This window comes from Scatophagus argus, chromosome 1, assembly GCF_020382885.2.
Source record: "Scatophagus argus isolate fScaArg1 chromosome 1, fScaArg1.pri, whole genome shotgun sequence".
NCBI lineage: Eukaryota > Metazoa > Chordata > Actinopteri > Scatophagidae > Scatophagus > Scatophagus argus.
The window spans coordinates 6904196-6931169 of NC_058493.1; the positions used below are offsets into that span (position 1 = coordinate 6904196).

The window sequence follows — 26974 nt, forward strand, 5'->3', positions numbered from 1 at the left end:
GCATACAATCAGTGACTTTGCCTCCAGGAATATCTCAAAGCTGAGTCACGCAGGATTTGGTCATTTTGGCTGAATTTTTGCCTCTGAAGCTTCTTTGTGGGGGTCTCTGATATCATTACACTTGGCACCTTCCACACAAATTCACTCTTCATCTGTTATGGATGAGGTATTCACTCAGTCACTTTCCACACATTACAGCTGTGCTTGACCTGACTACATCTTAAAAGCATAATTATACATATTGGCCCTTCATTGTTGACAGTCTGATCCTTTAAGTCTACTGTATGCATGCCTACTGGACAACGGAGCTGTAGTGGACAAAGACACAATGCAAGCTTTAATAATGTGAGGTTTAGTTTAGGTCAACTTTAGAGTTCAACCACAACCACTTCCTGTCTTGATTCATTATACTGCTCATGCAGAGTTTATCTCTGTGAACTTGTGATTGCGTGCTGACTCCTCGTCAGAAGGCAGGAAGGCTTCTTTACTACTGGCATGCGTCTAATATGTGGATTACATCCACATCTGATGTACACAGTGTTTCCTCTTTCCTTTGCCAAGTTCAGTTTGGACAAGCATATTTTTGTGATTTCCACCCTTTAAAATGATACACATGTATACTGAAGATCCATTATTTAAAGTATTGCTCTTTAAGTTTAGCTTTATGCTGTGTTTCCTGGTTCAGTGCTTCCATCAGTGTGGATGTTGTGGTCTAGAAACACTTTCAATCTCCTCAGGAATTAAAATTAATTAATCCCTGGTTTTCAAGACTTTTATCCAATCCATTTAATTCTTATGTAATAAATGGTCTGACTGGAAGAATGTTTGCAGTTTTTTCCACATAAAGCAATTCAGTTTAGAACCATTGTTACAAGCCAAGGCAGAGCAAACCACAGTTCAACCAGAATAATCAGTCTTTCTGCAAAAAATGGTTTTGTCAGGAAAAACTCCCTGACCGTAGTCCCTATAAGTTCCTATATTATATAAAGTAATATTATATAAAGTATCGGAATAGCAACGTCCATTCATCTGTCAGTCATTCTAAAACCTTTTGTGTGCAGATGTTCATGACCTCAAGATGAAAACCTTTAGGTGTACTCATTCTAGTGATCCCAGTTTTTTCTCTTGCACTACCATGACGTTGAAATTTGTGATTTTGAATGAAATATCTCCACAGCTAATGGTGCTCTCATGACAATCTCAGCTGTACTTTGTATTTTGCTAATCAGCAAATTATTACATGCTAACATGCTAAAACTAAAATGATCAACATGGTACTTGCTAAAAATCAGCAAGTTTGCATTGTCAGTGCTAGCATGCTGATGACTTTGCAGGTGCGGCTGCTGTACTTGCAGTTTATGCAGCCTCACCAACCAGTTAGGGTTACTGTTGACATTTAGTCTTTTTCGCTCATTTATAGTTCTTTAACCAACGGAAGTCTGACTCAGTATATTTACATTGTCAGAAATACGAATCATCATGACTTTGTAAAGACCACACGAGCTTCAAATTTGTACTCGGTTGCTTTTAATTAGTGAACATTGTTGTTGGCTTACCTCAGTGACTTCATATCTTTGCTGGTTTAAGTTATTGAACTGCATGGTGGGGATTTGCTTGTTTTACTAAATGAACCACAGTGTGTGACCACAGCTTTAGATTTTGCTTTGTATTTACGCAATCTGTCTGACTTCCTAAAAGAGGCTATTGAAGGTTAGCTATTTGTTTGCTCATTGATACACATTAATTCCCTTGCTTCACTGAAGAGCTAAGAGTGTTTGTTATCTAGATCATGCCAGCCTGTGCAACTATATTTGGTTTCAGATACGAAGGCCTGTCACAAAACGCTGGGAGAGTGAGTACCAGTGGTTTTGAAGGTCATGCCACAGTGTATGTTTAAAGGATAATTTGTACATCCTGCCAAACAAAAGTTCAGCATGTTTCTTTTGTTTTCTTTGTTATTTTTTGGTCAGAAAAAAAGGAGGACAAGGTAAAACTGTTAAAGACCTTGTTAACATGTATGGAAACACTGAACATGGTCTTCAATAGGTTCAGATTCCCTTCCAAGCACCATGTCACAGCACAGCAGTTGCCCTGTGTGTCACCCAGAAACATTTAAAGTGGTCATTAATGAGACCCCACTCATGGCCTGGACTTCATCTCCACTCTCGGCCTCTCTCTTTCTTGTTTGACTCTGATTCTCTGTTTCGTTCTGGAAAGACAGAAGCCAGGCCAGCATCTAGTAGCCTAAATACTAAAACCAGGGTTGAGGTCAGGTCACATGAAATAAACAAGTTTTGTATGTTAAGTGTTGTTTTGACGTGCGTGTAATTACAGAACTTTGACAATTGTTAAGAGTTTTGTGCTTTCCAGGGAAGGTCATCGAGGTTAGTTTTGAGAAATCAAACCTGTCCTTGTGCTTGTCAAAAGCGATCACGTCAAAAGACACAAGCATGACAGGGAACACTTCACTTCTGTTTTTTAACTGATCTGACTACCAGCATCCTCTGCTTGTGTCCAGTTAATTCCATGTCTTTGGACTATGGTGTCCTTGGTTGAGGGTGGGATAAGGCCACAGGGGAGCATCTGAGGTGTCATGGTCCCTCTCAGACAAGAGGATGTGTGAAGTTTCAGCAGTTAAACCCCTGAAATAACACTGAGATGGGAGACACAGAGTCTGCTTACAGGGTGGGTGATGTTCTGATGATTGAACGTCTCACCAGTTTGCTGACAGAATGACTTGCTGGGATGATTGATTAACATACTGACAGCTGTTGTCTGAGATCCAAGCTTGTATTGTGTATTTTGTATGTGATCCGTGTGTAAGAGTGTATGTGAACACATTCAGTGCAGCGCTTAGGGCAAAGTAGTGTTATCTCAGAGTCTTAAGCCCCCTCTCATCTCCTTCCTTTCCTTATGGATTTAGAGCATTAGACTTGGCTCTCACTTCATCTCTGATCCCACAGGGACTTTGCACATACTTTCAAAGCTACTAACTTTCCCCCATAGAAACATACTCACACACATACAGGTACTTGTGAAACTCCGGTGTTGGCAGTGATGATGCATCACAAAGTAGCAGTTTGTCAGTGTAAAAGAAGAACCTTCCAAAAAAGGCCATCTGAAAGCAGGACTTTCAGTCACAATAAAGTGCATAAACAAAAGAGCCACCAGCAGTTCAGAAATGAGCAACAGCACAGCGGATTAGATAAAAAATAAACTGAGGCAATGAGTTATCCAGCTAACCAAACACTGAAGTGACACTAACAAGACATATAAAGTGTAAACAAGGAAGAAAAAGATATGAAAGCTACATGAGAGACAAACATATGACCACTCTTTTACCACCACTCCGCTAAGCCTTTTGTCAAATGTAGTTTTGTTATTGTTAAAGCACAAAAAGGAAAAGGAGAGTTAAGGTGACTAGTTTATGGCTGTGGAGAAATTCACATTAATCCATCTGATGCATTTTTGAACGCACTGACCAATCTTTTTTATTTGGACAGATCAGTGCAGGGAGGACAAGGATCTTTAAGCTTGTATGAAATTAATAATTCAAAAGGTTGTTTCTGTTGAACACATAAAAGTTCCTGGGCTATTAGCAAACAGCACAGTGAGCATAATAATTAAAAAAAAAATAATAATCAAAAATCTGCAAAAAATTGCACAGTGGGAAAAGCCACAGGAAGGTGCAAAAGGAAAGAAAGTATAGTAAAGGAGAGGGGGCTTTGGAAACGGAGGTATTTTTTGATCCAAATGAAACAAAGCGGCGCCCTGGCAGCCTGAGAGCTCTTCTCAGTGGGGGATTTGCCTGGAAAACCATGTAAAGCTCTTTAAAGAGAGCAAGAAGGGGAAATCAGAGCAGAGAGGAAAGCTGCTGAGTGTCTCTCTCTCTCTCTCTGTCCTGTAATTGGCTTCCCACCTAGATGAGGACATGTGGTGGGATGCAGACAGAGACTTGCTGTCAGTGAGTTAGACATTCAGCAGGAGAACAGCTGTTCCGCTTAGCAGACATCCACATTACATTCACTTAACTCTCCCTCAAACATTCCTTCTCAGATTCTTTTCTCCAATTTTTGTCTTTTGCGTCATTTTCTTTGTTTTCCTCTTTTCATCTCTCTTCCTCTCATTCTCTCTTCACCCACTGTGCCCTTCTTTTATTCAGATGTTTCCAGTTCGAACTTCCTCTCTCTCTCCCTCTCACTCGCTCTGTGACTCACCTTAAGTCTTCTCTTTGTTTATCTCTTTGGATCAGAAACGTCAGTCATTTTATAAGTGCAGAAGTATGGTCGTATGTACCAGGAGTGTCTTCCGATCAGCTGGTTAACGACAGCATGAAATACTGCACTGTGTGGTCCCACAGTACCTGAACACACCGGCACACCTACAGAGACAGCAACATTGTTACAGACAGGAATAAATACTTACCAAGTTCGTACTGATTGTGTCTTTTTGACATCTTGACAACAGTTGGCTTTTTTCACAACAGCCATTTTAGCTCATGGCAGGAGAAGCACAGGTGTTGCTAATAACATTAACAATGGCGGCATTCACTTTAAGTGTTCCCTGCCATTGTACATGAATGGAGCTTTTCTTTAACTACATTATTATTTACACCTGTACTTTTTATGCTATGCCACATAAAAATTCCTGCAGTGAAAAATGTCTAACAACGGTTATAAGGTAAGATTCAGAGAGTGACATGTTCGTCACTGATTGGTTCAGAGAGTTTAAACATCACTAGAGAGAGAATGACATACTGTTACTAGTGCTTAAACCGGGTTAGTACTCAGCAGCAGCTATACACCACATCCTCTTTTTATTCTTTGTTGTGCTGTGCCATTTTCTTTCATGAGACCCCTCAAAAGCTGACAGTACTACACTATTACTCAGAGAGCACTGTTCATAGGGCTTTCTCACAGCAGACATTTTGACTAATCACAGCAAGAACCCCACAGGTGTTACTAATAAGTGTAATGATGTAGTTTTGTGAATGGCCCTTCCAAAAATTCCTCCTTTGTTCATTCATTCTCTACTCCATTTAAATCAGTAGTCTATATTAAACAGTGAATTGAGATTGATAATCATCCTTACTTTGTGTCATAATTGAAAGGAATCTACATAATATGGAGCATTATGTTATATTGTTAGTATTATACAGAGTACCTTTTTGTATATAGACTATAGAAAATAAAATACACTCTTTAAAAAACAGAGTGAAATAGGAACAAAGTCCAACTGCCCACAAGGCCCAGCAGCCGTAATGTGATAGTAAGCCAGCAAGTTAACTTTAGCCCTAACATCAGTAAAGATCATTTTGTCTGTCAAATTAGTAAAATTTTGTATTTGTGCTCACAGAATGTCTGACACACTTTAAAAGACAAAAATCTGAGGTGCAAACTTTTTAGATTTTTTCTTCAGTTGTATTTAAGTGCTTTACCATGTTGGTTAGCCAATATTTATGTCAGTGAAATGGTCTGTAAGACAGATGCAGAGAGAAAGAGGCAGAAAGTATCACATGATTGAATTGCTATTCATCTGTATCTTGTGGCGAAGATAGAGGGCTCTGTCTGTAGCAGCTGTGTGTGTGTATGTGTGTGTGTGTACATAATCTTTTTGTGTGTGTAGGCCTAGATTGGTGTGTGGCTCATACCATGCTCTGCAGGGCTGAATGTTCAAGGCCTGCGGGGATCTGCAGTCAGAGGTCCTCATTTTACAAGCCATAAAACAAGCTATTTTTTTGCAGCTGTAGCTGAAAAAACATCCTACTGTGTGATGTTTGAGAGCTTCTCACTTGAACTGAAAATTCAGAAGAGCATCTTTATTTTTCTCTTCCGTTGTAAAAAAAAATGTGCTTGTTGTCATCGCTCAATAATGATACAGCTCATACACTTTACATTTCACCAGCAGCAACAGTGGCTTGTCTTCTGGTGATAAAATCAATACAAAATGGACAAATAATAAGCATTGAAATTAGGTGCTGAAGGCAGTTACATCAAACAGCATGAAATGAAGAATGGGAGGACATGATTTGAGTCTGAAACAGGGAACAGAGACCAGATGCCTGCATCAGTGTCTCTGTGTCATGCGTCTGGACATATGTGTGTGAATGGAATATGAATATGTGCATGTGCATGTTGTTATACTTTGTAGATGTCTGGACTGCATTTCACTACATTTGATACGTCTCTGTGTGTGTATGTGTGTGTGTGTGTGTGTGTGTGTGTGCAGGTGCACATAAATGAGGTCACCAATTACGCTTGTAAATTTGGGCACAAGAGTGAATGTATAAGCAAGACAAGGAAAAGGGTCTTACTTTGTAGATGTCTGTTGGTACTGGGAGAACACAACATTTCATGTGCATATTGTGAGTGTGTGCTGTTTATCCTCGAGTGGATTTTGGTGAGGTACTGACAGCTCTGTCTTCAGCTCAGTCCTCAGCATTAACACAGTGGATAAAGTTTTTTTTTCTTCTTTTTTCTTTTGCCTTAAGCTCATGAGTTCAAAACATTAAAATGCTTGAATCTCTGTTCTTGCCAAGTGGAAACAAATAGTCGACTCTCACACGAGGGCAACACATTCAGACCAGTTCCACTGGGGCGTCCTATTCCAACTATCACTCTCTTTTTTACCTTTGGCATTTTCTTACTGTATACTTTGGATGGTGATCAACAAACCCCAAGCTGTGGGAACAGTAACCTGTTCATTTTTCTCACACTCGGAGTTGACACAAGATCCTTTCAGCGATGCTATACCACTCTGTGTTTTCCCCTTTCATTACATTTAGAAGCACTTAACGCTGTCTTCTGTCTTCATTTTCTTCAAGAAAACCTTTACAAGGCCTTTGAGTTACACTTCCTGTGTTTAATGGAGGTATAATTGTCTTCGTAGAGCTACAGACCAGAGTCGGACCTCCCAAAAAACTCCAGTCATCGTCTTCCATCTTTTTCTGATTAGTGTGCACCTGAACGGCCCTCTGGACAAGCCCAATGTTTTCTCTCTCTCTCTCTGTCTGTCTTTTGTGTACAGTCTGCTCTAGATTAACTCTTTTCAACCCTTTTATGGCTACAGTGTCAGTACCTCAACAAAACAAATCACTGACCAATTGATAACAGACTGGAACGGCGTTGTTGTTGCAGTATTGCTTGAAGTGGACAGGCCCAGAGGGGTGCGTGTTCCTGTATGCATGAAGCTTTGTCTCATGTAACAAAATCTGAAAACGGAGTATAGTTTAGAAAAAAGGTGTGAAGTATTACAGCTGGAGAGTTCCAACTGAAAACAGTTGTAAATCTCTCAATGCCTCTGGGATTTTTCAGTATCAAGGCCATTTAGTAGATTTTGAAGACCTTTTTGGGCTTATCAGTGCATTTCTTTGAGCCTCAGTTACAGTCTCCAGTGGGATTTTTGGTTAAAGGACCTCCTTTAAAACAGCTTTCTGTCTGGCATGAAAACTCACGCAGACACATCATTATGAGGTTCTGTCGTTAGCCTGACCTCACTGCTTATCTGCTCTCACTCACCCATATCTTGCTGTTAACCATCCCACTTTGGTCACTGTTTTTCCTCCCCATCCCTGTATCAGACACATCAGTCACTTTGTCCTGCACAATTTATTCAACAAAAGTGTGTTTTATTGCCATTTCCATGTAAAAAACAACAACAACAAAGCATTATTCAAACATCCAAGTGAAAATAAGTGCTACTTTCAACAGCTTCTCTTTCTGTCACTCACACATGCTCAGGTGATACATTCTGTACATACAGCTTGATTTTGACTTATCGCCATGCCAATATTTCATGTCATAATATCATACTATGAATAATTCTGGAAACACATTATACATAGTGATATTGCAATATTTAATTATTTAAGCCTTAATTCGCTTAAATCATGCTGATAGAAACTAGTCTCATTTACATTTCATTTTTGGCAGCATTTTAAACATTTGCTCTCATCTGTCTGCACAGCTGGACACAAAGCTTGTCTGTGAATCCCTCCCAATGTCCTCCTCCACATGCTATCTGATTGCTTTTGCCATCAGGTGCAATAGGACACCTGTCTCTGTAGATTTGGACGAAGCAGATCACATGTTTGTCTGTCGCTGAAAGCGGCTCTGTCATCTCAGAGAAACACACATCAAGACATGTTCACCACAATCATAAAATCCTTTCTTCAATCAGACCGCAATAAACATGTTGCTCCCAAAATGCAGCAGAGCACTTACAAATAGATCTAGTCCTAAACCACAGTACTTATGAACCAATTTGAAAATCTGGCATGAAGTGTGAAAATGTATCATTCGCATATGTTTCAGTAAAATCTGGTCACAGTTCCCGGGAACTCAAGCATGATGAAGCAATGTAGGGCAATTTACAACATGTCACAATGAGGAGGCAAGATGGTACGTCATCCTCAATCATCAGATGTTGATGAAAGCTGGTCTGTGGTGTCTGAGGTTTTGTGACCAGGACCAGTGAACAAAAAGGCAAGAAGGGGAATGGTCTTACACAAACATTTTTAATAACGCTGACGAATCCTGACTCAAGGTCCTAGTCAACGTACAAACAGGAGAGTGATATCATATCTTTACCAGCTTAAAGTTCACATGAAAGGGAAGACCTAGTGCTATTTGTTTCTGCATGTTTATTTCCTTTCTGTAAAAAAAAAAGAAAGAAAAAAAAACTGTCAGGATGGCAGGGACTAGTCATGGATACAGACGTTTATAACAGTCAATAGTGTTTAGCATTGAATGTGTGCCACACCCCCTTTTCATACACCTAGGTGTCCGATTAGCTGAGTGGTCTTGACTGGGAGCTCCCAGAGAACATGGTTGATATCATAATAGAATGAGTTTTTAGAGTCAGCCAATAAATCGCTAACATTAGCTGTGTGGCTAACCGAGTGAGTGGCATCTGTCGGTCATCCAAAGCAATCTATTCATCAGGAAACCTACTAAAGTGCCTCGGTACTGGATACCCTGTCATGAAACTGGTCTCAGTTCATGGAGCCCATGTTCAGTGTCCAGTTGGCTACAGTTAGCATCAACAAGTAAAGCTATCCATTCATCAACAAATTGCAGCCCAAATCACTGTTAGTTTGGGGGGGCGGGGGTTGCTTGTGGGCAGGCCTGGTGTTTACAGTAGCATTTAGAAGACACCCTAGAAAATGTTCTTTTGAGAAAAAATACTTTGTTTTACACTGGGGAATAAAAGTGTATCTGTTCAGTTTGCACAAAATAGTCTTAAGATCGTTAATAAAGACAGTGGGGAAATAAGAGTAAGGGACAGAAGGTTAAAGGGTCTTTTAAAGAGGAGGTCAGGATGGGAAAGGGCAGGAGAAATGATGGAAAGATGAGGCGAGTGAGGTGAGGCATAGCAGAGGGGAGGAGGAGTGCAGGTCAGCCTGTATTCTGGTGGAAGCAGTTCAGACCTCCTGTGCTCCCAGTCAAAGCTTTCTCTGTTAGGCCAGAGCTCTGATGTTTCCCCTGAGGCCAGGCTCCTGGAAGTTGGCTGGTAGAGCAAATAAACATAGAAGAGGTGCTCACGCTCACCACACCAACACCTTCACATATGTATACTCACACAAGTTTCAAAAGAATACACACACACACACACACACACACACACACACACAAGCAATTATGCACTAACAATCAAAGAGCTGTACATGCAGCTGTGTGCAACACCTTCACACCTTCAGGAGGAAGCTTATGTAGAAACTGTTTTTTTTAATTTGTGGAGAAAACCTCATAGATCATGAGTTGGAGTTTATAAGACATTTTTGATGTAAAGATTTTTAATCTTTAGACAAGTAGTCGCAAGTTGGAATTCTTTCTTGGCTGTATTGCAGAACAAATTGGTGGAAAAATACAAATTAGTTCAACCCTCTCCTTGTCCTCATGGACAGAACACCTTATAAAAATCCCTTAAAATACCACTAGTCAGAGCAACAGTAGAAATTCAGCAACATATTAAAAAGAGAAATTCAGAAAATTAGCTTAACATTCCAAATGAACAATACTGAATCTCAAAAAATATACATACATATGTAAAAATGGCAGTCCTCATCATGCTAATGTGTTTCAGCGTAATCCATCATCACACTATCATATACAACATGACCTGCCAAGTTTTTGAACTGCTTGCGACTGGGGGGGTTAAAATAAATCAATTACAGCATGGTTGATGAATACAACATGCTATAATTGTAATATGTGTAAGCCACGTCAGTAAGAGGCATCCATCAAATTGACAAGACGCACAGACACACACATGGTCAGTCTCCTGTCTTGGCATGTCAAGAGGCCATTGACCTCCACTGAGCTCCACTTCCTGTGTTCCTCCCACCAGACTCCCAAGAGGGAAACTTTAAGCTGACAACAACCTTCATCCCTGTCTTTTAACATCCTCCTCCTCCTGTCAGTGTCCTCCACCCTCATTTCTTACTCATGGCATTCCCTCTGCTATGTTACCCCCCCTGACACCCAACAGATCAGCCCACCTATTTGCACTCTGGAGTGATTGACAGGAGATGTGATTTTTTTTTCGAAGGACATCTGAAGAGAGGGATGCTGAAGCCTCTTATTATCTCGTTCACATACAATATCTCACATTACAAACACAGAGTATAATTGTGTAAAGTGAGTAGGACTTATAATGCATACTGACTGACAGTATTGTCTGTGGAAAGCAACATCCATACTGTGCCCTGCTCTCAGGACCCCTGCCCTGTCAGGGGTCGGGACTTTGGGAAATAGTGGGGTTTTCTTGGGGTACTGTAATGAATATCCTGTCCTTGTAGCACATTCCTGCCTGTGAATGCACAAATAAATCACAGCAAAGCTGGGTGGGAAATCATAACAGTGACCCCCCTGAAAGGAGACCCCTTGCTTAAAGTACATTATCTTCTTCGTGAAGTGATCCAGACACAGGCCTGATTCTGGATCCTGTCTCGGTGTTCTTTCCAGTGCCGTCGTGCTGATCTTGGCAGTAGTTGCTGCAGCAGACTGTGGTTGTATATGGGCCTGTCTGTATCTCTCACTGTGCAGGAAGCTGCTGGATTAGCCACCACTAACACAAGAGACTGGTGGGAGAAACTTGGTACCAAAATCCAGAGAGGAGGATGGACTGGGGTGGAATTACGGATGCTTTAAATATGCATGCATATTCAATGTAGAGTGGTAAAGAAATGCTGAATGTCGCACGTAAACATGATCAGCTATAGTGAGGACACTTGATCATACAAACATCTTGTACCATGCTCCAGCTTCCCTCAAAATCTGCAAGATTTGTTTGACCTTTGCTTGTTACAGTTGTTGTTCGGCAGGCTCTGCGTCAGGTGTTTTGTTTTTTTTTTTCAAGGATTGGTAAGTTATGTAATGGCCAGTCAATTTCCAGTTCTTTGTTTATTGTAATTTATCACACTCTGCGTACACAAGCTGTCAAAAACAGCAGCCAGCAATCACAGTTAATGATATCCACGCTGACATTATATCAGCAAAAGCCAATAGAGGCAAATGCTCTCCAGACATTTTTAACACCCATGTATTTTCTTCATGCAAAGCTGTCATGAAACATGCAAATAGCTTCAAAAACAAAAGTCAGCCTAAATAAGGTACTACATGCTACCTGGACTGATCCATAATATCAGAGCATGTAGGACTGCCAACAGCATCTTAATATCGCTATGGGTGTACTCTCCATGTGCATACAAGGTGCACATATTTAGAACACACTGAAATGTACGAAAAACCTAATGTAGAAGGAGATCTATTAGGTTTTTGGCTTCAAGAGATGAATAAACAAAACATTCTTCAGTTCCAGGGGGCACTCCTCCTACATGGTTGAATTTTAACACTCGCACTAATCTTATGCAAATTTAGACATTTGTGTACATTAAAAAATAACATTTTTATAGGTACCCTTTGATGTTTTCTTGTAAATAAATAAAAGTTATATTTGAAGTACGTGTAAAGACTCATGAAGTGTATCCTTGAACCCCATAAAACGTTTGGAATGCAGATTATCTTAAGTTTGAATCTTGTTTACATCCATGTTAATTAACTTGCAGTCTTCTTCGTTCCTGCATCTGTGCTTTCAGATTTAACTACAGAAAAAGTACTACATTGGTCACTTTATTGTTAATATTTTAGTATTGATATGCACAGCTCCTCTTACTGAAAATAAGCTCACCTACTGGACAAAAAGTTTCACACAATTGGTTTCACAAATGCCCCGGTACTGGGTTCATTTTTGTGCAGTCAGTTTGAATTTTTTTTCATTGCTTTGACAAAAAGTTTTTCAGTGACCAAAGCAAATTTGAATTGAATTCAACTGCCACAGATTTGCACTTGTTAAAAAAACTGTTACATTCACATTAAAAACATTGTAACCCGAAAGTCCTGCAAAAAATATTCCAGCTTACTACATTTTAGTTCAGACTAATAAAACCTGGATGTCCTCTTTGAAAGACTTTGAAAGGAAAGAACATGAGCACTTAAGATGGTTTTCTGTTGGTACAGAGGTGTTTAATACAGTAAAACCATCTGCTGTACCTTTCCCTCACTATGGTTTCTGTGGTTTCATGGTCACAGTGGGGTGTGTTTAAAAAAAAAAGAAAAAAAAATTAACCATCATTAACTCAGGATGCAGCTGTGAATGTTCACAATGGCGGCAGCATTCCTGCTTCTCCTTGCTACTGTCAAGCTCAGCAACACTACTTGTTAAGGATGAAAACAGTGGAAGCAGAGACAGCAAATGCTCAAATTGAAAGTGCCTCTAAAGTATATTGATCCTGAGATAGATATGAAATGTTTTGGTTGAATTAGTGCATTTTAGATGTGAAATCAGCTATTGTACTGAGCCCAGCCTTAAGAAACCTGTGAGTCCTTTGAGTAAGCAACTGTGAAAACAAAGCCTCGCAGACATACAGTCCTGTTTGGTACTGTAGTTTAAAATTGGCTGTTAAAGGCTTTGTGTAATCCTCCTGGCTTCTGCAAGTCCCGAGAGGACAGAAAAATATTCCTCTGAATGAAATAAAGATGGAAGAGGCAGACACCTCATCAGGTTTCACGAACAGAGGGCAACATGAGGCCAACAACATGTCAGTCTGAAGAGAAGAGAAAGAGAGAGAGACAGAGATTATGTCAACAACTAGCAAACCAATGGAGTGTGCTGTGAGACAAGAGGCTGATAGAATGGCTTGAATATAAATCGACATGTTTCAAATCACAGACTGGATGCAGGGCGAGTGAAGTAGAGTGCACAGAGAGGACACGAAAAGGAGAGAGGAGGAGAGGGAGCTTGCTAGTGTCACAGATCGCTCTCACTAATATACCCTGACTGACATTAAAGGGCTGTGCCCAATTACTGGATGGTATCCCAGCCCTCACACAAACCCTCTCTCTCTCTCTCACACACACACACACACACATGCATATGCGTGCTACAGATGCATTCTCACAGACATGAACACAGACACATTGTTAGATTGCTCTGGGTTTTGGAAAGGTATCTTACTGATGTTTTTTAATCAAGGTTGCTGCCAATTTCTTTTCAAAGTCATGCCAAAGTAATACTAACTTCTATTACATATTCTGATAACGGAAACACGCTCATACTCCCACTAGACCCATGTCTGCACATACATGTAAGTCAGAGTGTAATGGTCCCTGTTTCAGAGCATGTCGACCGGCCCTGTTGCCTGTCTGACCAGCATACTTTCACTTCCAAAACAAAAACACACGGGTCACCTCCCCCTCTGCCCTCATCTGCTTGTCCAGACGCCCCAAGCCTCCCTGTCCTGTCCATCACAAACACCCAGCGGAGAGCTGCTCGGTGTATGTGGATGTGTATTGTGTTGTATTGTCTAGAAAATGAATACAAACTAGTAAGAATATGATAAAGATGCATAAGAACAGGGATAGAATGTTATAATTAATGCAAAAATAAAATGGAGAGTAAAAATCCAGTTGATAATAACAGTAAACAAAGCTGAAATGAGCATGACAATAAAATACAGAGAAAAAAAGAACAACTGGTTTATAATAACTGAAATAAAGTTAAAATCAGCAAACGCAGTACATATAGAATGTACTAGTATGCATAATTTTAATGTAGCGGTAATGCAAGAATAAACACAAATGAGTTTCAGGTCTGTATCTGGAAAGTCATAACTAGTTAAAAGTGAAGAGATTTTAAACTTTCTTTTAAAACATTACAACTATAATATAATTATATTTAGCAAGCTGACTTTCCTGATAGCTAGAGGTGGTGTGTTCCATAAGATTGCAATGTAATTATGATTCCTTTTTGCTTTTGTTGGAAGCCTCCAATAAACCAGCAGTAGGTGACTGCAGTGTTCTCGCAGGCGAATAGTGAACAATGGGGTTACAGTGTAGCTTGGTTTCAGCCCCTTAAGGACTTTGAGTGTACAATGTATGTAAAATCAATTCTAAATGTTACAGGAAGTCTGTGCTGAAACCAGACTAATGTGCTCTGTCCTGTTGATGCTGGTCAGTAGCTGAGCTGCAGGGTTTTGAAGAAGCAGGTTTTCTTAGGAATTCTTTATGGTAACCAAACCTGTTTAAATTAACACCAAGACTTGTAACATCAGATTTAATGTGAGGAGTTAGTTTCCCCAGATTAAACATCAGTTCTCTTTGTGTTCATGGACTGACCAGTAGAATTTCAGTGTTCACGTTTAACTCTATTACTTTTGACTATTGCTCATCCATTTATTTATTGTCAAAACACAGGTGCTGTCTGTAGCTGCAGCATCATTTTGGCACACACACTGCCTCATAACTGCATAACTATGGAAACACTGTGCTCTCTCATGATGTCATCACATGGCAGCATGCTTAGTCTGCAGTGATGGAAGGTAACTACTTCTACAATGTTCATTTTCTGCTTCTCTATACTTTTACTCCTCTAGAATTCAGGGGCAAATATTGCCCTTTTCACTCTACTACATTTATTTGACAACTTCACTTACTGTTTACTTTGCAAATTAGCTTTCCTTTATAAAATATAATTAACAAATAATGCAAAATGTAATATTATTATAAGATAAAATTTTATTGATTATTAGGACACAATGACACGGAAAAAAAGTAAAACAGTATTAGAATATCCAATTTTTTCATAGTACTTTCACTTGAGTAAAAGATCTGAGTACTTCTTCCAACTCTGATAATGAAAACAATAACGGACCAAGGCAGTCATGTTTTTCAGACGTATGATTTTTAGGACTGACTTAAACTTTCTCACTTTTATGTAAGTTTTGAAGTACAGTCAGAAAGACCAATCAACTTTTCAGTTAATTCATACTGAACTGAATCTACCTTTCTGATGAGTGGAAGGTTGATCTTTTGCCTTTATAGTTGGTTGGTGCGAGACCATCTAGGCTGAATTGCTTTGGTAAGGGCTTTACACCACCTGTTTTGAGGGCATCTAGGAAGATCCCTTTCTGAAGAGATGTATTTCTTAGTTCTAGATCTGACTTGAATCTTTGGATCTTCAATAGTAATATACTTTTCAATGGATGGTGATGTCTTTTGGCCATTTTGGTCAAAAAACCACTGAATGATTTTCTTTAAATTCGGTATAAACATACTTTGTAGTAGTTCCACCAGCAGGTTGACATTTATTGTACACAAGCTGTTCTGTGTGGTTAAAGGTAATGTCTAACTCACTAAACCAAAATAGTGAACATGGTAAACGTAGGTGTCTTAACATTGTTTTTGTGAGCATGCAAATGTTATTATATTTAGCTCAGTGCACATCAGTGAAAAAGTAATGAAGCTTTATTACTAACACACTGAACATATCAGGCTAAGTATGTGTGTGAAATTGAGTAGCTTTGAAAGTATGTGCAGACATCATGCACGGTCCACAGATGAGCTGAGAGCCAAATCTAAAGCTGTAAACCAGGAAGGAAACAGCAGAGATGAGAGGGAACTGAGAGGGGACTCTGAGATAATGCTGCTTTATCTGCAGTCCTGCAGTACATGTGTCCCAGACCAAAGTTCAAATAGTACTCACAGACATGCATCACACACACAACACACCACACACGCTTGATCATGATCATGTTAGCACGCTGATGTACAGACTCAGAGCTGCTAGCATGGCTGAAGACTCTTAGACTTGTTAACTCACCTGTACATATGAATAAACACATCTCCTCTTTCTGCTGTCTCTTTCTGAACTTTAGGAGAAATATTGAATTTAACACCATTCAAAAGATGTTCTGTAAATACTCTGCAATCTGCAATAAATTTAAACTGAGACTGCCATGACATCAGTATTTGTTTCTTAAAACGCTTTATCCAGCTTAAGCGCTCTTAGCTCTCTCTGGAATCATTTTCATGTGATAACATAAGGCCAGAGACTGCTTTGAAAAACACTGAAATTTAATTTAATGTGGCTCTGTCACATTAAGGCTAATAACCAATATGATGCCAAAACCAATACCAATTATGTGTATGTCGGTGCATCACTGGTTTTTTGATTGTTGAACAGTTTTTTTTAGTCATTATCAGCTTAGCAGTGCAGGTTTCTGAAGCCCATACCCCTAACAAGTAAGAATTTTGTTCGTGTCGGTTTTGAGTGTTTAAGACAATGCTTTTTTGTCCTGAATTGTTGGTATCAGAAATGACCTGTTACATGACTTGTTCTAATCTTGAACAAAGACAGACAGTTTCTGATGTAACAGAGATTGTTCCTTTCACATCACACTGAGATTGCCTTATTTTTTGGTGGCATTCATGCCAGGAGAGACTTGCATCTGCAATGTATTACCCTAGCTCAGATCTCTGACTGACTGATGGATTGACTGGCTGAATGAGTGACAGTGTTCATTTCAACATTAACTCTCCTTTCCCCACCTCAGCTCCGTGCCTGGCTTGATCCATCCCTCTCAACACTCCCAGCCACAGGCTGCAGATTAAAGCTGCTCTCATCTGGATCTCATCAGTTTAGGTCGGCCTCGCTGTTTTATAGGTTATTTTTCATTCAGGAGAAGGAGGTGGGGGGGATCTCAGAGTGATTTAGGGTTACACTGCATGGAGGCTGGAGGAGAATAAAAGCAACTTGTTGTCTTTTGGGGGACGTGAATGAGGCAGCATGCTAAATCCCATCCAGTAACAGAATGCAGTTTTTAGGAAAGGAGTTGTGCGTGTGCGTGTATGTGAGATATTTGTTGCGTGGCTGCGCTGCTTCAATTTCTGAGCCATTTCCTCTCATTTTTTTTCCAACTTTAATGTCTGTAACATGTGGTGGATTGTTGTGGGATAGCTTAACTACTGTCATTGCCAAACACCATAAATCAATTTTGGGAGAAATCGTTGCCCAATATTCATTGCACAACAATGTGTTTCAAAAGTACTGCATGCTCCATCCATCGAGCTGTTGGAGTTTACATCACAAAAGTAGAGAGTGTAAAGGAATTAAAATCGAGTTTCAGTGACAGTTTTAGTTGTTTATTTGGTCAAGGTTCAAGTACTGGCCAGGGAACAAAAAGAGAAACAAGCCAAGCCAAAATAAGTAGTGAATAAAGTGCAGCTACTCTTCCACATGTAATTACATTTATCAGTGGACATTTTTACTGTGGAGTGAAAGCATGAGAACAGACCAGGAGCGCCTGGAGCAACTGCTGAAATGTTTGAAAGAAGCCTTTAAGTGCTTACAGTAACTATATAAATATAAAGTGGCTGTGAAGCAGAAATGGTCGAAGGTTAACTACAAAAGAATGATTTGACTGAACTGATGCATGACATAAGTGGGAGCGACAACATTTTCTGTGATGAGCATCAGCATGACAAAGATGGCTGCAGATTGATAGTGACGCTATCATTGGAAGACCTAAAATAACAGTAGGATTGGTGGCATTATTTTGGATACCATCTCTGAGTTGTCTATGCATGTTAGAAAACTGGGCTAACTATTTGTGGTCATTGTCAGTGCCTTTTTGTCAGTGCTGCTTCGCTATGTCTGTTCTGTATGTTGTTACTGTCAGCTGCACACATGCCCCTTACTGGTCTGTTGTCATCCAACTGTGAGAAACAGGATGTGATGTCCACACTTTAATCTACAGGTGTGGTGAACAGCAGTGCATTTGTCAGAGCAACAGTGTGCTGAATCTTTTCTGACACTGCAGTAGCTAGTGCGCCTCCTAACGGTTCTTGTGGACAGAGGCAAGTCTTTAATTTTAGATGACGGTGTCTTCATTTGGCAGTCCGTCAAACTAAATCTCTGCACTGACAACACCCTCCTGTCTCTTTATGCTAAACTAACCAGTTGCTACCTGCAGCTTCATATTAACTGCACAGGCATGAGTTACTCTTCTTTTTTTTTCAGGAGGAAATGCTGTGATGGATTCAGGTTTGTGATGGGCCAGTGCATACCAGAAAGTAGGTAAACTACTCACAATATCGTCTCATGATCTCTCACATCTGATTCAAAGTTGATGCATTTGCTCCATTGCAGCAACTTATTGATTAAACCGAACTGCACAGAACACAGCCTGGTTCAAATATTGCGCACATTATAGTTGATTTTTCTCAGTTTGGAGTAATTACATTTAAGGAGTCATTAAAGATAATTGCACTGCACTGGATCAAGCAACATAAGAACCAATAAAGAAACAGCCTACATAAGAGCCTAAAAAGAGCCAAAAAGAGACAGTTTTATGTGAATGGCTACAACATTTTAGTTGCATGCAGTCATGATCAGGAACACTGGTGAACAGCAGTGACAAACAGGTTTAGTGTTCATGCCATCAACACTTGCTGTACAAATGCTGTACTGTGCGTCCATAGAACAACAGTGACTCACTCTGACCACTAGAGAGCACTGTTTGTTCATGAGCAGCCAGAGTCTGAAAACAAACGTAATGTAGGTAAATGAACTGCTTGCATGTCCTCAGACATGGTTCTTAAGGTTTCAGTTACTATAATAGGCTATTAATGAACTATAATTAAGCGCATAGTGCACTATATTTGCACACTATCATGATAACTTAAACAGAAATCCCCCCAAAAATGAACACAGAGCAGTTCTCATTTTATTATACATCTGTTATTACACCTGCTGATCTGTTGGTCGACAGTAGAAACTGTCAGTTGTCAGTTGTGGATGTGAAACTTTGTTTGGCAGGAGGTGGTGATAGGGTTTAATATCGCTTCAAGTGATTGGTTTTCAGACAGTGACCCTGAATAAGTTTAACATGCTCAGTCCATGTACTCTCTGCCTCCTCTCGCTGTGTGTAGGCGTGGACGTGTGTGCAGCGTCGCCCTGCGAGCAGCAGTGCACCGATAACTTTGGGCGAGTTGTCTGCACGTGTTACCCTGGCTATCGCTTTGACCGAGAAAGACACCGCAACCACAAATCTCCTTACTGTCTGGGTCAGTGCACTCCCTTCTCATCTCCTGGTGAAATAAATTATATTATCACATCCATTAGTGTCATATAGCAATAGTATAGTAATAGTATTCCTTACAGTAAACAACATGCATTTTAAAAGAGGTTCCTCAAACAAATTCTTAAAGAGCACTAACCCGTCAGAAGTGACTTTTTCAGCATTTTCTTAACTAGAAAAACAGCGCCCTCATGCTGTTTTGTACAGAAATGCATCAGATCTGCACCCCACATAACGTAAAATGACATGTAGAGGAAATTATATGATGAGAAGTCATAGCAGGGTCATTGTACATAGCTCTTGATCACAGTCTCAAAAGGCGTAATGGTCATCACATTACTAGAGGGTTTGTGTCTACTCATGAACATTTTTCTCTCTCACACACGCATGCATACAGACATTGACGAGTGTGAGCACCCAGGCAGCAGCAGCATGTGTGACCATGAGTGTGTGAACACAGTGGGCAGCTTCCTGTGTCACTGTCGGAGTGGCTACATGCTGGCATCAGACCAGCGCTCCTGCATCCCTGTACACAACTGTGAGTTTATGTGTTTCAGTTGAGCTTTACAGACTTTGGGTGAAAATCAAGGAGCAAAATGGGTGTTTGACTTTGATCTGACTCTGTGTTGCTCAGATACTACTGTGTGGCATCAGAAATGTCAGTCATAGGGACTTGATTCCCAGTGTAGCCACCCATGCTGAAAATAACAAAAAAATCCATTTATGTTTTGTGTTGCAGTGAGTTCATCAGGAAAGTCTGACACGTTGATGAGCGCTGGTACCTGCTCGTTCACCTGCCAGGACTTTATAAACATGAAAAACAGTCTGCTGCAGCTAAAATTAAAGCTGGGCAACACACAGTCACCCAACCAGGTAACATACCTGTACCCTTATTATTATCCTATATTATTGTTTTTTAACCCATTTTTACTAAATTACTTAATTGATTACTAACTTCCTACAGCCTTGTGCCAACATGTTCAGCATGTAGCAGACTGGAAAACAGAAAACAGATGCTTAGATTTAGTTTAACTCATCTAGAAAACTGAAGGTGGCATCAGAATGTGGAAATTACTCACCCTGTCTTACTTTGCTTGGTTCATCCTCTTCTCTCTTTCTTCTTTGTGTTTGCAGGTACCTGGACTGGCCAACAGCAGTGACAAGCCATCTCTGGGGAGGGCAGGAAAAAGTCCTGATAGTGCTTGTCTTCCTGGTTTACCTGGTCCTCCTGGAGCTCCTGGGGTTCCAGGTAATGTGATATAAGTGTATGGTTTGAGATGTGTGTTGTTGAGATGTATGAGATGTATGTTGCTTACCGACTGTATAGTTGATAGGATAACAAAATGGAGGAGAATAAAGAGGAAGAAAATTAATCAACATTAATTAAAGTGTTACAAGAAAAATGCACATAAGATTAACGCACAGAAGTGTGAAAAGGAAGATAAAAAAGGTTCTGCAGGTAGGCTCGAGTCACCATTGAGCTTAATGTGAGACACTGATTATTTCCTGAATGACTGAAGAGCCTGTTCTGATGTTGCAGTTTGTCACACTGCTACTCGTGACTACTCAGTGTTCAGTAATTCTCTTTATTGCTGTATCCATCTGTCCTCACCAGGACACCCAGGAGAACCAGGAAAAAGAGGAGACCCTGGGGACAGGGGCCCGCCAGGCCCTCGGGGTCCACGGGGAGACATGGGACCCATGGGTCCAGAGCCTGACCTGAAGCACATTAAAAGAGGTCGCAGGGGGCCAGTGGTAAGAGAAAAAACAGCTCCATGATTATGTCACATCTGTTTTCTTCATTAAAGTTTTTCAATTTAGTTTTTAGGTCGCATGTATGTCTCCAATGGTCCAGTGTGTCACCAAGTCATACAAAAATGTGTTTTGTGTCACTGTTTAATATGAGCAATCCTAAATCTATCAGCTTCTTGTCATCGGTAGTTTGAAACAGACTTGTCGTAGCATGAAAGCTGCATCAGGCTCTGTGTGAAGGAAACCTGCTGCCCCACCTTTGGAACAGCATAAATGATGAATCTGTTAACCTGAACTGTGCAGATTGTTCTGCATCACACAAGACTTTCCCCTCACACCTTCTCATACCTGTGTCCTGTCTTTCATACAGGGACCCCCAGGAGCTCCAGGACGAGATGGCCTGAAGGTCATTATTACATTATTTCCTCACATTTGCTTTGAATTCCTATCTTTATGTGTGTCTGTGTCTGTGTCTGTGTATATGTGGAGCTATACTGTGCCTTTAGACACCCGTCACTGAGTGAACTCTCACAAAGACCATTAAAGTCGAATAATAAACAGCAAATTACGGGCAAAATAAAATATACATGCAGTTCTGAAAATCTAACCTTACTGCTGTTTTTGGTTTCTTTGTCTCTTCAGCATACCTTGATGGTGTTGATTATATTGTATGTGACAGACACCGTTAATCCTGTAATGACAAGTACAGTTTTAACCTGCTTAAACCAGTTTTAACCTATATTCAACTAAATGGTTTTCTGAATCCTTTAACAAGTTAGTCTTTACTGAATAAAACAAACAAATAATCTGAATCCGTCAAAATGCAGTTTGTACAGCTCTAAGAAAGCAGCTGAAATTTGTTAAATTTGCTGTTTGTTATCTGCAGGGTGACAGAGGAGCTCCTGGCCCCAGAGGTCCACCTGTAAGTTGATTTATATTTAAAACACATCATAAATTTACATTTTTAAAGCTACTGTATGAATGAAAATCATGAAAATGTTCTTAAAATGCTAAACAGGGCCTCATTATGCAGTCAAAAGTGTAAAACTGATTTTTCTCTAAAACCGTGAATTTGTACTTTACAACTTGCATGTGTAAATCTATTTACAGTCACCTTAACAAGAATTTGTTGAAGCCAAAAACAGCTCTGTATTAAATTTATCTATAATCAAAGTTATTCCTGCACTTTAATTTAACATTTATTCTTCAGCACCATTTTATTTTCACTTTTGAAGTAGATGTAGTAATTAATGTAATCACTAAGGGACTGCAGTTTCCTAAAGCCAGCCTAAATTATACAAGAGCTTTGCTGTGTAGTATTTGCTTTATTAAACAGATTTTCTTTTGCTGTGAACATGGTATATAAGGCCTCACACTCCCCAAAAGAAAACCCAGTGAAAACTAACTTGCAGGGCATCTTAAACTCCTCAGTTTCTCTTCTGTCTCCAGGGACCACCTGGCTCCTTTGACTTCCTCCTGCTAATGATGGCTGACATCCGCAATGACATAATTGAATTGCAGGAGAAGGTGTTTGGGGAGCGGCGAGGCATCTCTCTGGACAATCCTCCTCATTCCAGCGGGGAAATGGAATTTATAGAGTGGGGCTCCGGACAAGGGGATGTGATGCACAGTGCCTGACCTCTGACACCACACCCACAGTAACAGTTACTCAAACCTAGCAAAACAAACACCAAACTTGACTATTTGTTTCTGTTGTTATAAAGGATGCTGCTGGTCAAAGTGCCAACATGTAAATAGTTTCTAACCTCACAGCTGGGATGAACTAAGCAAGGAGTCCTGATTGCACTCTTAACACTGCCACAGACAGTAAAACAGAGACATATGGATTTTTAAAAAAATCTGAAACTGGACCACAGACTCTTTAACCACTGCAAGCACTGTTTGGCTGCCTTTCATATGCAGTGATATGAGTGAGGGATGTGTGTGCAGGACGTAGATGCAGTATGTGCCTTTATGTCTTAGTCTCTGAGCTGTGCGTCTGAGCTGAACCACTTCAAAGATGAACTTTATCGTCTACATCTCTTCCTGTTCCTGAGTCTGTGCCACTGACAGTTTGCCTGCAGGGCGTTCGTACGGAGACCCAGGACCCGCACTGTAGGCCTCCCTCTGCACCTGCCTGCAGTATCCGGCCCTCAGGACTGGACTCTGCAGCTCTGAGGCGTCTTGAGAAACTAATTCACTATTACCATCCCAATCCTGTAACAAAAACAGTTCTGCATTTTTGTAAATTGTACAACAACTCAAAATCAAGTATGATGGAAAAAATATTTACTGCTGCAATATGTTCACCTAAATATCTAAGATATCTGAGAGAGGTGTCAAATATGTACAACATCTAATCAGGCATTTTAAATAAGTAGAATCTGTTGGTATCTGCAGCTCATAAATTACACACAGTATTAAATGTCACTCTAAAAAGCTGTTGAAAATCATAATTTCAAATTTAAAGGGTAAAATTGTTTTATGTACTGGGAAAAGCAGATAATCTCTTTTAATATAACTCGTCTGGCAAGCTGACTGAAATTATTTTTAATTAGAGAAACAGGAGGAAAGGAACAGTTTCTTGAGGATGAAGGTTGCACAATTTCTCATACGTCAACATGGGAGTTGTCCAGAAACAAGAGACACGAAGAAAGAAGGCTGGTTTAATGTATAAAGACGCAGACATTGCTCTTTGCTCAATAAAGGTTTGCCTCGACATATATTTTAACTTTTTAATGCTTTTTTTTCCTTTCTCAAGGGATCATCAAAATTCAAAGAAGTAATAAACAATACATGTTTTGGTAGAGCATGTCAGAATGAGCACACTGAAAAATACACTGTTGTTCTGTTTCATGGGTGATAGTACCATAAATGAACCAATTAAGGAAGAGATCAGCCTTGTGGGAAATATGACTATTTGATTCCTGCCGAGAGTTAGATGAGAAAATACACTCTCATGGTTGTCCCTTAAATATGAAGCTACCAGCAGCCACAGGTTAGTGAAGCTTAGAAAAATAACAGGAAACAGAAACCATCATTTTGCGCAGAACAAACAAATAAGATATTATGTGTTAATTTGTGAGCTTTAGAGGTGCTCGCAGGCAGATTTTTTTGCATTTGGACAGAACCTGTATGGAGGTTTTTTATGCTTATGCTAAGCTCACCAACTCTGGCAGCAGCTTCAGACGACAGTGGCATCATTATTCTCATCTAGCTCTTGGCCATGGAGGAAAGGATTGCTATTTAATATATTTTGTTCATTTAAGCCACAGAAAAAAAGTGCTAGCAGACATGTTGCATTACACTTTTGTATAGAGCCAGCCTAGCTGTTTAACCTGTTTCCAGTCAGCTAACATGTCCCCAGATACTGCAAGACATCAATGTAAGTCCCAAAATGAGCAGGGGAGATTTTTAGCCTGTATTCATGCTACTAAATACTCAGTATTACTGCTACCTGAAGTGAAGTCTCTCCACCAGCAGAGGGTGCTAAGGAACAGATAATTCCCTGAAAGCAGAGCCTCATCACTATATTGCTCTGAATGCCAACCGGGTGATACAACCAAAGTCTCAGTCAGTTTTCACAGCAATACATCCTTACATAATTACCAACCATAAATATTCATGACTCCCCAAACATGCAAGTTATGAGAAATAAGTAAATCAAGTTACCATTTATGTGCCAAACACATGTTCCCCACTAACAGTCAGCGCTGACTGCTAGCGTGGCTGAGTGTCATTATGAGAGGTCTAAGTATCAGAGGTGAGAGGTCAGATGCCTGGATATAAACAGCTGGAGGGATAATTATAGACCACCGGTTGTCAGAGGGGGCTTGTCTGGGCTTGTACCCACCAAAGGCAGGGCTGAAAAATAACTCACTGCATGTTTGATCTGTTGTGGTCGAGTTCACGCTGTCTGGCCTTTCGCTGCACTTGATGCTTTGATCATCTGATCCCACTAAATTTTGCTGTGCTTGTGTATGTGCATGTGAGAGCAAGAGAGAGAGAGAGAGGAAGAGTGCTGTGTGTGTAGTTTTATGTCAGTCTTTATTCTTACACTTCAATGTGTGTGTATGTGTATGTGTGTGTTTATGTGTGCCACTTGACAGGCTTCTCACCTAACAGCTCCGCCCCCTGCCGTGCGGTCACTGCTCACAGTACAGTCATTGCCGGGGCAACCAGGATCAGGAAAAACAACATGAAACAATTTAAGAAGCATGTCAGTAAGAGAAAGGCAGGAGAGTGAAAGAGATTATCTCATTTCCTTCACCACTTGTCATGCGATTGGTAGCTTTCGTCTCAGCCTGTAGGTGACAGCAGAGAGGACAACAGAGTGCAGGTTGAAGCAAAAAGTTCACACACCACCTGTGACAATACATTTGTCACCATCATAATGGCACCAGTGACAGGGATAAAAACTGTAAAATCTTAGATTCAAACATTAATATCTCACATTGCTCATAGTTGTCAGCTTATAAAATATTTAGTTGGCAAAACATATTTTACCAACATCCCTCATGATAAGTTTTTAACATTAGAGTTTTTTAAAAAAAAAAACAGTTCATAGGATCATATCTTTATTGCCATATCTTTATTGCGTAACTCTTTGCTGACATCTTTAGATGAGAATAAAGGCACAACAGATAAAATTTGGCCATATGTTTCCTCGTATTGGAGGAATTTCCTTACACTGTGGCCATTCATAAATACACCTCATGCATGACAGGGCTGTCACCCCAAACAGCCTGGGTCTGTGTGTGAGTGTGTGTGTTTATTTGTGCAAAGAACCTTGTTAGAGTGGCCTGTGTTAGTGTAATATACTGTATGTGTTTTTGGAAATGCAAATGTGCCCTGCAGTTTGCATCTTGCAGAACTCATCTTCCCTCACGTCCTGTCATCATGCCACTGTCGGTTATCTAACAAATGCATCAAAATGCCCTAAAAATAACTATACAAAAAAATCTTAAAAATGTGATTTGCTTTGTTAAATGTTGAAGGTTAAATGATCACGGGTGAATGCAGAAGGTGCCCTGTGGTGCCACTGGCCACCCCTGTAACTGAATATGCATTGTTTTGTTTTGTTTTCTTTTTGTTTAAAACCTATTTCTGCAGGTATATTTTATTATGAAAAGAAGAGAAAGGAAAAAAGTTTGAAAGGTTTATTGCAGGTTGCAGTGTATGTAATGTCCCCAAAAGGGATGGAATTGAGACTGTTTGCCCTCCCCATCCTCATTTTACCCAGAAAGCATTTGATCCTAATCTAAAATTCTTGACATCACACTTTAATAGTGTTATTTATATATGGGCTTTCTGGAAGCTTCCTGCCTTTCATTTGTGCTATGAAATCATATGTTTATTGCATTCATCTCATGAGAAGGAGTTGAGTTGTTCTTTTCGCCACACTTGCATGGAAGAAAATACGTCTTATTCTCCCTGAAAACAGCAGAGGTGTGCTACCTTCATGAAACTTACGATGGATCAAATGTTTACTGTGAACAGTGACAAACCCACGATCACCCAACTCAGAAGCTGCCCTCAGCTCTGCAGTTTCATAGCATTGTTTTGCTTTTGCAGGTTGACAGTCTCTTATTCTACTCTTCTTATTCAGTCTGTGCACTTTAATCACCATCAATAAGGTGATGAAAACTCAACTTCAAATGGAGGTTAATTTTGTTACAAACTGTGCAGTTGTTTTATCAACTTGATTACATGGTAATATGTCCTGTTGTGTCCTTTGCAATTAGGACAGACAGAAATCTTACAGTTTATATAACCTGATTTAATGTGTCAGCAAAAGGGTGAGGA

The 26974-nt window shown here is 40.0% G+C and overlaps 1 protein-coding gene across 4 annotated transcripts in view; it reads left to right on the forward strand.

The window, feature by feature from the left end:
• LOC124069787 (collagen and calcium-binding EGF domain-containing protein 1-like) overlaps positions 1 to 23892 on the forward strand; it is a 30636-nt gene extending 6744 nt beyond the window's left edge. For all 4 annotated transcript variants that reach the window (XM_046409266.1, XM_046409503.1, XM_046409420.1 and 1 more), the window contains 9 exons: positions 18358 to 18410; positions 19269 to 19403; positions 19815 to 19955; positions 20157 to 20290; positions 20552 to 20666; positions 21033 to 21172; positions 21540 to 21575; positions 22056 to 22091; positions 22619 to 23892. In XM_046409266.1, coding sequence (XP_046265222.1) covers positions 18358 to 18410; positions 19269 to 19403; positions 19815 to 19955; positions 20157 to 20290; positions 20552 to 20666; positions 21033 to 21172; positions 21540 to 21575; positions 22056 to 22091; positions 22619 to 22807 — 979 coding nt within the window. In that variant the 3' untranslated portion in view covers positions 22808 to 23892. The remainder of the gene's footprint in view (positions 1 to 18357; positions 18411 to 19268; positions 19404 to 19814; positions 19956 to 20156; positions 20291 to 20551; positions 20667 to 21032; positions 21173 to 21539; positions 21576 to 22055; positions 22092 to 22618) is intronic.
• The last annotated feature ends 3082 nt before the right edge of the window (positions 23893 to 26974 follow it).